Source organism: Antedon bifida, chromosome 9 (assembly GCF_963402885.1).
Source record: "Antedon bifida chromosome 9, ecAntBifi1.1, whole genome shotgun sequence".
NCBI lineage: Eukaryota > Metazoa > Echinodermata > Crinoidea > Comatulida > Antedonidae > Antedon > Antedon bifida.
In genome coordinates, this window is record NC_136234.1 from 10,857,332 (window position 1) to 10,872,281 (window position 14,950).

Below are 14,950 nucleotides of genomic sequence, written 5' to 3' on the forward strand. Positions count from 1 at the left end.
TTTGTCTTCTGTTAATCTGTTTGTTGTTTGTTTATTATATTGTCCCAAGTGTGAAAATGCCAATATCTTTTTTATTAGTCTTCTTTAGAGAGGGAAGTCCAGATCGGTGATATCACTGCTTTCTACTGGGGCCCTCTAGAATACATATCATTACCCCGCTCATTTTTTGGATCAAACATGTATGGAATTAAATCATGTGTCATTTGGTGATCTTACGATCAGTAGTAGTAGTTTAACATCCAACACACTGCACCACGCACCCTTGCTATCTGTAAGTGAGAATCATCAGTTCATGTTTGTATAGGCCTAACATTACCTCTAATTTTTAATGTGTTGCACAAAAGATTTCAACAGCCTTTAAAAAAAATATTTTGGCAAAAACAGAATGATTTAGTTAACTGTCTGTGTGTTATATAAATACATAATTATGTATTGCATTGATTCATTATCATGGCATCTATTTATACAACATGTGTGTTTATTGTCATCATAATGAGCAGTGCACATCCATTGATGAATCTAAGCACTTTGAATTTCAAATATCCTGTCACGATCGATTTTGAGCATCAGCTTCCAAAATAATGATATCGTTGTCAACAAAAACTTGCGTAAAAAACTGTTTGGTATAAATTTGTTCTTCCTCCTTTATTCTAAATTATGATTCATGTGAATATACTAATTTATACCCGGCATGGACCTATAAATTAAATTTATAGGTCTACCTAAGTGTATCTTTGTCATTTGATTGGTTGATTATGTATCACTTGCCATGCATTGTATCCACTTCCTCACGATTAGGGTTAAATTGCACATTTGGAATACTCCAGATTTAACGACAATCAGTTAGCATAACAAAGTATAAACTGCTACGTTGACCTATTCGTTTGGAAACTTTGAAGTTTTCAGACTTAAAAAGGGTCTTGTATTGGAAAAGTCAACTATATTCATTTATAGTATACTGATGTAATGTGTATCATGGTACAGTATTATGCTTTTACACATAGAGGGCCTCCTTTAGATAGAAAAGCATCTTAGAACAACAATATACATGTGTGTGTGTTCTTTTACATTTAGTGGTTAATTGTAAACGTCTTTTTTTTTTATTTTTCCAGTTCTATACTTCAGAAGATGATGTGATCGTACATACCTGATTGGAAATATTTTTTCTCCGCTTGTTTTTCAACTGAAAACTTTTAATTGTACAATAATGGCAATTCTTAATGATATGATCTGTAAGATCTTGATTTTCACATTAGCTGCATCTATAGCTACAGCATTAAGATATGTTGCTCCTCAACCAGGCGAGCAGAGCAGGACTTATGCACAATATCAACAATGGAATGCATTGAAATCTGGTGCATTAACATTAGAGTTTAAGACCTCACAGCCATCAGGTCTTCTCGCATACCTGGATGACGGCGGAGATCGCGACTATCTTGCATTACAATTGGAAAATGGACGCGCAAAGTTGAGTTTTACGCTTGCTAACCTTGAAATTCAATTTACAGTCGGTGAAAATCTTAATAACAGTAGCTGGCATACTGTCACGGTTTACCGTAATTATTCAAGTTGTAAGTTAAAGGTTGATTCACAATGGAAAGAGCGCGAGTCTACTGGTAGCGATTTTATGCTCACAACAAAGTCAGCTTTATATCTAGGAGGCCTGCCAACGACAAAGAATCCAGATGATGTAACAACTCCGCGATTTCTTGGAGTAAAACGCTTTGTTGGGAAAATCCGCAATGTCTTCTATAAGAATGACACTACTGGACGGTGGGTGACGCCCAAGTTGTTAGACTCAATAGGAGTGCAAGAATCTGGTTCGGATCAGTGTAGTACTATTAACCCCTGTCTTAATGATGGACGCTGTATTAGTTCTGATCGTGGAAGTGCCTGCAACTGCTCACTAACAAATTATTCAGGAGAAATATGTGCTGAAGGTAATTATACGTTTTTACATTTTAAAATCACAAATAAAACAATTTTACATTACTAGTCTATTTCGTGCCTAGCTTACCTGGATAAACCGACATTGGCCAGAGTAGCACCGGACAAGGCAACTAGTCGGAGGTGGGCAAGCAAGCCAACTGAAAGAAAGAGTCTCTACCACTGGGACGAGGTTCGAATATTGTACCAAGACGGGTCAGGCTAATGTCGGTTTATCAAGGTAAGCTAGCACTTATAGACTACCAACACCACTCTTGGTTTATGTAAAATTCTATATTAATATCTATTATTTTTATTAATATATTTTATTTACAGCGAGATTGTTAAATCATTTTTCCACTCGATTTTCACTAAATTTATGTTGATTTCTATCATCACACAAATATGCTTTACTTGTCTTCTCCTACTGTCCTTGTTATGTACCATGTATTAATGTTATTTTAATGTAAAGTATAAGGCAAATGAATTACATGATATTATTCACAAAATTGCATTGATAAAAGTTTAACCCATATTGAGTATTGATAAAATGGAAGAGATCAAAGGATTTTTGAAAGATTTCTGTTCACAGGATGCCATATATTGTGAAAACAAAATTAACCATTTTCTATTTTCAGTGATAATAATTGTAAAAGGTAGTGATAAAAGGTGCTGAAATATCCATTGAATTTATTATGTAAAACCATGGAGGTAATATTATGATGAATATTGCATTCAATGTAATTTCACAATCAGTTTCTTTTAGAGTTAAAATTCTGGTCTATCTGAATACCATTCCGGTTTAGCTTGTTCTACGTTCAAACACAAACAAATAAGGTACGCATCCAATGTAAACCAATAAGAGGCACTAATTGAATCTATCAGAGTTAATGTTCAAATTGGATGTACTTCTGAAACCTATCAGAGTTTATCATGGTTAAAAACACAGAGGTATGAAATAGAGGTATATACAAATTTTTACTGATCACATGCTAATATTGTCAACATAAAGTTTGACTTTAGATTGACTTAAGCATGCAGAGAACATGGCTAACTCTAGTTTTTGTAACCTTTCCTTCATTCCCAAACTGTATGCATTTTCTTTCCTCAAAAGTTTGGTTGAATAGACATACAGTTAGTTTACTAGCATATAGTATTGTTGATTCTATATATAAATAAAGCTTTATTGGTATATTTAATTTGTCGAGTATCAGAACAATCAATAGATTGTTGTGTTGCTTGTCATACAAATATTTGAATGTTGGTAAGACACACGAGTCTGGATATAACAACAGAAATTAGAAAACTCTCAATTAAGTGCATCATATATTTACAAATATGTTTAAGGATCCATAATATGCAAACATTAGCATTAACTTTAAATCACAAAAACGCTATGCCTATATGAAAAAACATTCAAGGACAAGTACACTTATACAATACTATCCCCCATCCCCCGCCCTATGAACATGACACTTTTAACTATACCTGCCCTGAACCGCCCTATAAAATTCCTGGCTACTATTTATATTATAATATAATATATTATTTATAATAATGTACACAAATAGCCCTTTTTTGGTTTACAGTTTATTAAAAATATGTATTTTGCCATAGAGGGCATAATACATTAAAGACACTAAAAGCTAATTATTATAATTTCTCCTCATCTTTTAATCTTCAACAATTCTACTTCATTCTCTAGAGTACTTGTGTTCAACTTAGGATTACAGTCAAAGTGATAATAATAATAATGTCATTAGTAGTGAATTTAGTTAAAGATTTGAAATAAGTGGTAATTAATAATTAGTGGATAAAATTGAATTTTAATTTCTTAATTCATCTGAGACAAGCTGGAATACAACAGATATAAAGTTAAAATGTTATATTATTTTTAATACTACTAAAATAATTTATTAAATAACAAATATAATACATTTACTGTTGAACATTAACTTAAAATAATGAGGAATGTTTTTTTTAAGTATGTCATTTATGATTGAAATTTCTATTATTCTGTTCAGCCAAAATTTTGTATTCTTATATTAAAAATTACATTTTTTTAGGTAAATTATTATTATTTATTTTAATTCCATATTAATGTAAAATAAAAATTATTATTTAATTGACTAATAACATTCTAATTAATTACATCTCAAACAATATTTTTTTAATGTACTAAAAAAACAACCCGCTTCAAATAAATTCCCTCCTCAATTAAACGTTGATAATAATTTGTGATAACATTTTGAATAAACGCCTCCACAAATTCCTTGTGATTATTTTTTTACGTCAAATAAATGCCCACACACAATACTGTGTTATAACACATCTATTTGTAGTAGTTTCATTGACTTGATCTAACAGTTTACAAAGCATTTTGATACAATTGGTACTGTGTTGTATCACTTAATGTTAATTGTAGTTATTTTATATCGAGAGGAGTTACCATTTTACACCCCAACAAACAAATGGCCCTCTAATAAATTTCCCTTCGTATAACCTTCCCTTTCAACAAACTCCCCTCCTAAAAACCTTTCTCAACAGTAAACGCTTCAGGGCTTTTAATAAAATTGAAATGGTAATTAAAAAACAAATTCAAGATTAATTTGAATAATAAATTTGATTAGAATTAAATGGGATGAGTTGGGATTTTGCAAGAGCTAAATTTGAATGAACATTGAGTATGTTCCACATGTTATTTAAAAGAATTAGAGTGCATTGTTTTCTTATACATTCTTTGCCACTGTACATCCGTAAATTCCAACATGCCTTCCACATAAAAAAGGGATAGTTTTATCATACGTATATATATATATATATAATCCAGCGTCACGTCCAATAGTACTTTATAATGTGACTGCGTATAGCTATTCCAAGGCTTAGTTAACTTGAAAATATCAAAATATATTAAATATGATTTTTTAAATCACAAATTTGCAACACTAGTTTCAAATTGCGCACTAACCGGTATATCACTGTTGTCTGACCTACATCTCTTGACGTTTTCCCTACGAGATACTTCCCACTTTGTCACATGATGTATTCTTGAACTTGTTATTGGCTGCTTTAATTAAATATTTCACTGGCAAAAAGTGAAAAAATGTGATTGCTATCTAAGCTAATTTATGTAATAAACTATAATGAATACTTTTTTACTAAAACCAAGAAATGTCATCTGTTCTATTAATAGAAGATCATTCTTTGTTAACTATACAGTATATTCCTAATTTTCTACTAATATTTTACCATTACTCTATGTGGAGACATATCCAGGATTTTTAGTCGCGTGCAACGCGACTCTACAGCTCACTATGTTGGTCGGTCGGTCGGTAAACACTAACTTGAGCACGCGACTGCAGCCATGTATATGGCCTTGTTGTAAAAGGAGGAGATAATGGGGTGTGTGGGGATCCACTTCAAGATTTAAAAAAAAACACAAACCAACAGTGGTGTTGGTAGTCCAGTGCTGCTACATAAACCAACACTAGATCCCTCTACAGTGATGGACTATTCCATGAACCACGTCTTCAACGACAAGCCCCAACGTAACGCCATCATCTTGTCTTTTTTTTAAACTTCTTGTCCCTTCTGAATTTTTCTTTGCTGTGCAATTAAAGGTATGTTTGAATTTTTATTCCCAAGATTTTTCCCTAAAATAAACTTTCACACACAAATATAGACATTGATTCTTGTTTTTTGTATGAATAATGCGATTTAAAATGTACTAAATGTTTTCACATAAACTATTGATAATTTAACAAAAAAGAAAATTTATAAAGCAAAAAAAAATGATAATGATTGTTGCATCCAAGGTTAATTGCCAATTACAGATGCATTATTGAGATTAACAATGTAAAGAGCTAATTTAATGTTTACGATTAATGTGAACATCACAAGGCCTTAATTATGATCAGAGATGGAAAAAACTAATATCTGAAAAGATTAGACTTTGTAAAAACTAGGTGACAGAGATGTATGTTGATGTAATGGGCCCTTTTATTTCATGGAAAACCATTAAACAAAATATAACTAATATAATAATAATAATCTATTATTACTTATTTTAATATTGAATATAGCTTATAATTGTCATTTTTGTTTATTGAATTGAATTTGTCTGTAATATTAGCGAGATTTAACTATTTGGATACAAAAGAGAACACCTATACAAATCATATTTAATGTTAGTTATATTATGATAGTTAAAATATAGTTAGCAGTATCACTGACTTGGTAATAAGTTACGCTAATCTAGATAAATAAATACTAAAACAAGTTTTTTAATAGAATTTTTTTTCAATTAAAGACTGTTTTCTATGTATTAAATAATTATAAAAAACAATAATATTGATACTTATCAATTAGGCACTATAAATGGTTTTCATATGAGATAAATTGACCAAGAGATAAATGATGGCCTACCTGTATTTTATTTGCTCCTAATTAGTTTTAATTTTGTGAAATTAATATTCTAGACCTTACAATTTATATTTAATTGGCGACAAGCCCTGTCATTGTTTATCCACCGTGACAAGTTCCTATGCTTGATATAAAAAAAAAGATATAAAAAAAACCCATTACCGTCGGCATAGCTTAAGAAACTTCTTACAAGATCTATGTACAACTGAGATGATTTTAGTGTTAATTTACATCTCAGCGGCCAAATAAATTGAACTTTTATAGCCCAGTTGGCACAACAGAGCTATATGTTATCTAACCCTGATAATTACATATTATGTAGTCTTCTAAAACAGTTGGTAAGGTCACAACAGTAGGCCTTATGTAGTATGAATGAATGTATATTGGCCAGAAGTATCAAACCATCAATCTATAGCTGTAGTCCAAATTATTTCAAACAGTTCTATCAAAACAAATAACTCGGTAGGTGGAAATTTGACATTAAATCTATTACAATGTGTTTTTTTAACATTATTTACAATTTAAAAAATAATTAAAGGTTTTTTATATTATATTACAGTATATAAAACACATTTCTGAATATAATAATAATAATGATTTTTTTTATTACTATTATTATTATTTAATTGAATTTTGTTGATTTCTCTTGATCTAAAATAAATTGTCACTACTGACGATGGTCTAATAAAGATCGAAATGATAATAATAAAATAAAATAATAATAATAAATTCTATCTCATTATTTGAAGTTTATTTTATACTATAATATTAAAAGTATAATAATATAATTTATTTATTATCAAAATCTTATCCATATTAAAACACATTATATAAATACATTTCAGAATGTAACAATATTAATACATGATACATTAAATTTGTACTTTTGTTAATTTCTCTTTATATCTAAAATAAAAGAGTATATAGAGGAACAATTAAATAATATTAATGAGAAAGGTATAAACTTCGCCTAAAATCAAAAGGTAGAACAAAAATATCATCACTTTATGCTATTACAATTTGTAATAACTTTAAGCCCTGAAAGTTACCATTTAACAAAATGATAGAACATATTTAAAAGGGAACAATTTTACATTAAGCAAAAAATTTATATTTGTTGTTTGCATTTATCGAGAAATATTAACGTTATATAATTTCATTCGGCTTGATTGCTGATAATAAAATCATGCAACAATAGTAAATTTAATATTTTTTCCGTGCGTGCATCTATAAATTTTGACGTTGGCTTATTTCATTTGACCTGGATTCTAGCATCCAACTAGTAATAATAAAATTGATTACCAAGAAAAACATTGATCCATCCTATCCCACAATGCCTGTGATTATTAGGCGTAAGATTAATTGAATTGAACCAACACTTAGCTGAAAATACAGTTCAAACTAAATTCATTGGAGAATATTGAAAGGTTTGACATGCCTGCAGCATCACCTTTGACCTCTAACAACCCACCTGACGTCATACTTCTCATCAGATTAGCAATATTAAATTGATATCATAAACAATTTGCTTCACTAATCAAGACAAAAATTTACGTTCACATATTTCTAGGTAATAAGTGATTTACTTGTGTTTTGCTCTACAGATTATTCCCATACAGTATTAACAGTTAATACTGTATCTCTTATATTAATTAAATTTCAATGCTGAATAGTGTATTGTACCACTTAATCTAATTTATTTCTCTAATGAATATCACAAAAACAAGTATTAAAGATGTATTGTCCCCCAAAAACATAAAAAATGAAGATTAATAAAATCAGATTTTGAATAGGCCATTTAATAGTTTTAACAAAGTTAATCACTAATGTACCTGTAAATTACCTATAATTGTATAGGCCTAACCCTTAAAATTATTTTTTAATTAAGAGATTATATTCCGACCCCATATTTTTTGATGGGCCTTTGATTATTATGTTAAATAAATATTACTATAGTTAGAATTAGAAATTCCTTGAAATTGGTGATTGCTAAGGAAAGTAAAAGTATTTATAGTCAATTATCTCTATATTGATGGATTTTAGTTTTTAATTCCTGATGAAGGTAAATAGCAAATTGATAGGTATTGGATTTTGCCATAGGGTGCAAAGGTTATTAAGCGTTATATGACCCTATTCAATAATTCCTTGGCATATAGTTCCCCTCACATGCATCTGACATATTATATGATATATTGAGTAGTATAAATCTAGTGTGAAATGTCACCTTTTGTTATCTTAATGTCATCATAACTTGCTCCTATTAATAAGCTATACTTTATTTATAGTCGTTCAATTAAGAAAAAGGAATCTCTGTTTGTAGAATATTGAGAAGTAATCTGAGAACTAGCTATATATTCTATGAAAATACCTTTAACATACTAACTGAAAAATGCTGGTAGCTTGGTTAACATGATTGCCTTCCAATCTCAAGGTCCGGGGTTCAATCCTGACCTAGTGCCAGGGCTGAACACACAACTCTGACAACTTCAATCCCTAAGCTTCAAATGAGACATACAATAAGTTATTATGGTTTATCCATCCTATAATTGTTGAGTTGCTCACTGTTGGAGGCCCATTCCAATACTGAATCTACCCTAAAAAAAGTTATTGTCATTCTAACACTGTATTCTATCACATGTACTGTAATAAACATGGTATAATAAAACTTAAACTTCAATCAATCACCTTGATCAATTTGACAAGACTTTTAATTTTCTCTTGTCTTGATGAATAGTACGGTATTAATTCTTATGTTTAAAGATGGGGTTTTAAGAGAAGCTATATAGCCTCTAACTAAACTGTTTCCTCTTTTCAATTACTTAGCAAAATGCTTGCAAAATATTTGCCAATTGGTCTGTAAGTTATTTTGCATAATAATATCCACAATTTCCAAGTTATCTTCCTAAATAATTTTTTTGGAAAATAAGTATACCAACAGACAGGTGGTAGGAACATTGGAATATTGGTTTTGTTGAGTTGAATTTGTTATCTTCCAAACAAATGGCTGAAATATTAAATGGCACATACTGTGTCACTCTTTGCATTTAACTAAGTATTGCACTCAGTTTGTGCTTAATTTTTTAATCAAATACACATTGAATTTGTATGTTCAAAGATATGCAGTATTTTTGTTATGGTTGTAGGATAATTTTCAAAGTGAAAGTCTGGTATAAAACCTGCCCTAAATTTGGCTGTTTCATTGGCATTATTGATATACTTTAATTGAGATATAAAGATATTCAAAACTAATAAATCATTGTATATTAAACAATATATCTTTAACTATGATGGAATTCATTGTTGCCCAATAGATGAATATACAAATGAGAAAGTGATTTTATAAATGGCAGGTATAAAATTTGCCCTAAATTTGGCTGTTTCAACTTACATATTGGCATTATTGATATACTTTGATTGAGATATAAAGATATTCAAAACTAATAACTAATCATATTATTTATACTGAACAATATATCTTTAACTGTATGATTGAATTCATTGTTGGTCAGTAGATAACTACAAAATGAGCAGAAAGTGATTTATAAATGAAAGTCGGGTATAAAAATCGCCCTAAATTTGGCTGTTTCAACTTACATATTGGCAATATTGATATACTTTGATTGAGATATAAAGATATTCACAACTAATAACTAATCATATTATACTGAACAATATATCTTTAACTATGATGGAATTCTTTGTTGCCCTGTAGATGTATTCACAATCGAGCTAATAGCAATTTGTAAAATAATATGTATGTATGCGATCGAAAAAGAAAATATAGTGTATAATCTTTTTCTCTTTTATCCATTTATCAGAGTTGGTGCCATCACAAACAAACCAAATAAAAAGTATTTCAAATTATTGTGTGATTGCTTACGGGACTCATACTCGCAGATTGAATTTTCAATTATGTATTACAGATTTTATTTTATTGAATTTGGCATAACACAAATTACAGAAAAATACAAACACACTATACAAAGGAAATAGATTGGATTGTCCTTTAGTAGACATATGGTATTTTGAAAGATATACTCTTGCCAGTTCAAACGTGTCTACATAAAAAGAACCAATTTTTTAACACGGTCTTGGTCGTCAAATACCGTTTTTTTTTATGTTTTAGTGGAGCAGTTTTTAGCTACTAAAAACAACAAAATCTTTATCATTAAAAACGGTTTCACAGAAATCTGTTCTTTTGAAATTTTTCAATAGAAACAGACCCTTAATTACTGTTAGAAGCTTTTACTTTACTGTCATATTTTAAGTAGGTGTATGTTATGCCTTTCCTTCAGGAGATTTGTGAAATGAATAAAAATAAAAATTGAACAGAAATATAAATATTATTATATGTTATATATATATATATATATATATATATATATATATGATTTTAAAAGACTCATTAATACATTTCATTTACTAATTATTAGCTGCACCTGTGGACTGGTATTTAAAATTGGCAACTAACAACTGGCTATTGATCATTGAGCAAATAGCTTTTTGACAGTTTTAGTATTTTGATTTTTGCATTAGTAATTATTGTTTTAGTGATTAATTGTTGTATAAAACAAAATACATATTAATCAACTAAGGACTTTATTTTATTATTTATTTATTTCTCTTAGTTTCTACTAAGTGTATCAAACAAATCTATCAAAGTGATTTAAATAATGTCCAAAATAGTTGTACAGTAATAAAAACGCTGAAATAAATCATCATCTTGCATCCTAGATTAGTTTAGAATTTGGACAAGACAGCGATATCACAGTGCCAGGCAGCTGGTGCCAGGCACAGTAAAACAAAGTTAAAGTTGTGAATGTTTTATTCTCCGCTAAATCCCCCACCCCCTCTGTTCTGTAAAGATGTAAATTTTGCATCAATAGCTATAAGACCCATTTCACACAGGAAATGGTACAATTACCACATTATTGCCTTCTGGGTGAAGAGTACAGTCTGGCTATATTATAAGGCTGGCTTGTTTTTTTTTCTAGCTTAGCCGTTGCTATAACCACATTTTGAAGTACAGACAAGAGAGTTTTCATTTTCAAGCCAAAATACATGATTGTTATTATAGATATGCTCATTTTTCGACAGTGGCAAGTACTGTATACACAAACAGTAAAAGGCGTCCTCAATAAATACTATTTTGCACTGAAAATCGTTATATTCCCAGCACGATAGTCTGATGTGAGTTATATACCAGTAAACGCCATTAATGATACATTACAAACTTCTAAAACAGCATTTTTCCAGGATGCCTTGGTGAATGATGAACCGATATCAACTACCGCACATAGAACCTCGGTTTAGTTTTGCAAAATGTAATGCTTTTTTGTTTATTAAAAAATGAATTCAATATACTGCTGTTAACATTCATATATACAGTCGTCCAGATTATAAGATGAACAATTTATTTAGCTTAGCAAAACATGAAAGCGAAGCTAAAAATATGTAGATCCACGCTTAAGATAAGTATCATATAACAGAATTACTAAAGGTTTATGAAGGTTGATGAAAATCGTGTTTCAGAAATAAAAACCGTCTTGTCCATATTAATAATATTCTAAAGATGATTGAATATCATTTAATCTATCTGCATTTATTTTATACTAGTTGCAATCGGTTTTTTTGCTCAAATTGACATCGTTCATTGAAAACTTTGATTGGTTGATTTATTCGTATCTTGTATAGGAACTGTTGATGTAATTTAATCCATACGTCAAAAGGGTTTTTCATTGCAGTTGTAAGAAAAGATTGTAGTGAGTAGTTGTATACTTAGACACCTTCATTATTGAATGAAATTAAAATTTCAATTAACCCAAAATCAGTTGAGGTCAAATATCTGTGTGTACAAGGGCCGGACCAGTGGGATATGTAGTATTAGGTGTGTTAATCCCCTTTTTTCCTTCATTTGTGTAAAGGAGACAGCGATATCACACCACCTTATGAAGTGAGGCACAGTAAAACAAATAAAAGCTGTATTATTATTTATTGTATTTATTTCTACATAAAATACAGTTTGTGACGTTAAATTAGATCAGAAAAAAAGGAAAAGGAAAGGGAGACCATAAAAGATTGTATCCCTTTAAATGCCTTTTCTTCAAGACTGTTATTAACTTTAAAGCGGTACTATTGACTGTAAGAAATGAGAAAAATATTCCTGAATAGATTCTTTTGATTAGAGGAATGTGCTGTGTTACACAGTGAGCAACTGTAATACATGATGTGCGACTAGGATTTGACTGCGTGTTCGAAAACCTGTAGTATCATGCTATCTATTCTGCGTCCAAATAAATTTCAGTATTATTGAATTGCCCTTTCTTTGCCCAAATTATGAATCTTTAATATTCATGCAATAGTGAAAATAATTTCATTTAAGGTGAAAGATTAAATATTCTATTTTCACCTCATGAAATTATTTCAGCCATTGCACTCATAAACATTGATTATTTGTATACTATTGAATTTATTTTTCAAACGAATCTGAACAAAAATGTTAATTTTGTCAGGATGTAAAACATATTTCAGCACCTTTTATCTTTTACTATTTTAGTAAATAGACTTTATTTGAACTTTACACTTTTTTTCTTAATGAAGACCACACTGCAAGAATGGTTTCATCGGAAGGCACAGGTAGATATTGTGTCTGTGTTTTTTGTGTTCACACTGTCAGCAGATTATTATAGTATTTTGCACACCATATTTCAAGTTATAGTTTGCGCAAAAATTCACATACAGTAGAACCCCTATTAATGGGATACCTTTGGGACAAAACAAATTGTTCCATTAATAGGAGTGTCCACTAAATTCTAGACTGGGAGAGGTAGAGATTAATGAATAACCTTCACTATGAACAGGCAAATACAGTAATTACTGTTTATTTGTGTATGTTCTTGTTTAAATTTAAAATTAAATTTTATTGATATTGAATAATATATGAGAATGATCCATGATATCCTTGTAAACATCTTATATTGGGTATATATTCCATTTTTTTGTTACGTTACGTAACATAACATAATTTTGGCTAAATTCAGACAGAAGGCTTTGGTAATTATTAATGTAATCAGACTATAATTCCATACTCTAATTTCCACAAAATTTCATAACCAAGCCCTCTGGGATTATACTCGGTATTAATTGTGAATTGAAAAAATAAAAGATACGTTTTTTAGAAAACAATCAAATTAAATAATCCTATACTATATTATGCCTATAGGTAAAAGTAAATTAATATATAAATTCATTTGTGCTTCTGAATTTACATGTGCACTTTCATATATAATTTGATTGGCTAAGTATTAAACTTGTACCTTTAAGCAATGTTTCCTTTATGCTAACAAATTTGATACTACTATCAAATTTCAATATTGGTCCTGAAAATCACTATTTAATAACACCCATCTATTTATCAATTACTGCATCAATATTCCTTCCATTTATCCAGAGTTAGCCTGCTACCTTTCTATAAAATGCTCTTTAGTCTGCTGGCAGTGGATGAACTCATGAACTAAAGCTACATTCACACTCAGTCTTGGGTTTGGTTCGGTAGCCTGAGAAAACTCTGGCCAACATTATGGCGATGCATTCATACACACACATACATTTTGTATGAGTGTAAACTGATCTTTGATCAGATTTTTTATCTAACTATTGAACAATAATCTGGGCTCAGTGTAAACGTAACTTAAACATGGTATTTTGTTTTGTAAAGCTTGGTTCCCACTAGGATGCAACACAAAGATGTGATCACAAGAAAAGTTATTTGACCAATCACAAGCAATGAATTATTAACTGGCGCTAGTCATTGGTCAATTTGCATTGCATCAATGTCCTGCATTGCATCCCTAGTGTGAACCAAGCTTAAAATACCACCTAATTTGTCAAATGATTTTGGTAGCCAAATTTAAAAAATGCATGTTGATTATTTATGATGTTGATATTTGTGATCTATTTTCAGTATACATTTTGTAATCCTATTTTTAGATTTGATATTATGCTGGTTACCAAAATCATATGAGCATCATTAGTATTATTTATTCATTCCAGTATTCACAGTATAAATAGTTTTTCATTTTCGTATTTACTAAACAATTTTGATTTCAGTTTTAATAGAAATATTTATTTTCACTGAATGCTGCCGTCTGTAAAATTGTCTTCACTTTCCGATCAATCAGTGTTTGTGTTTACTTAATAATATCATTTATCTTTTTTATCTTAATGTATATAATCCTCTCTTTCTCTCCCTCTATATATGGTTATTATATTTCTTGATATTATTCATATTTTTGTTGTATATATCTTTTTATTTATAGTGTTATATAATAAGAATCGTAATTGTATTTCTGTGTATTTTAAAATGTATATGTTGTACATATATGTCTGTTTTTATTACCAACGTAGTTCTAATCATATTTGAGCTACAAGTTTGCAGGGACATATATAATGATATATGTATTGTGTTCTTTTATATGTACATTGTAATTTTCATTTCCCAATAACTGATTTTCCAAATTACATAGCATATCCAGAATGAAATGCAATCATTCTCAAGAACGTGAATCAATTCTTGGAATGAAATATAGAAAGAAAAAAAAAA

At 29.7% G+C, this 14,950-nt stretch overlaps 1 protein-coding gene across 6 annotated transcripts in view; it reads left to right on the top strand.

Annotated features, from left to right (window-relative positions):
• LOC144852479 (neurexin-1a-like) overlaps positions 1-14,950 on the top strand; it is a 122,865-nt gene that overhangs the window by 18,998 nt on the left and 88,917 nt on the right. For 4 of the 6 annotated variants that reach the window (XM_078710297.1, XM_078710298.1, XM_078710301.1 and 1 more), the window contains exons 2-3: positions 1,113-1,940; positions 12,949-12,984. In XM_078710297.1, the coding sequence (XP_078566423.1) occupies positions 1,208-1,940; positions 12,949-12,984 (769 nt within the window). In that variant the 5' untranslated portion in view covers positions 1,113-1,207. The remainder of the gene's footprint in view (positions 1-1,112; positions 1,941-12,948; positions 12,985-14,950) is intronic. The other 2 variants (XM_078710300.1, XM_078710302.1) reach the window with 1 other exon arrangement.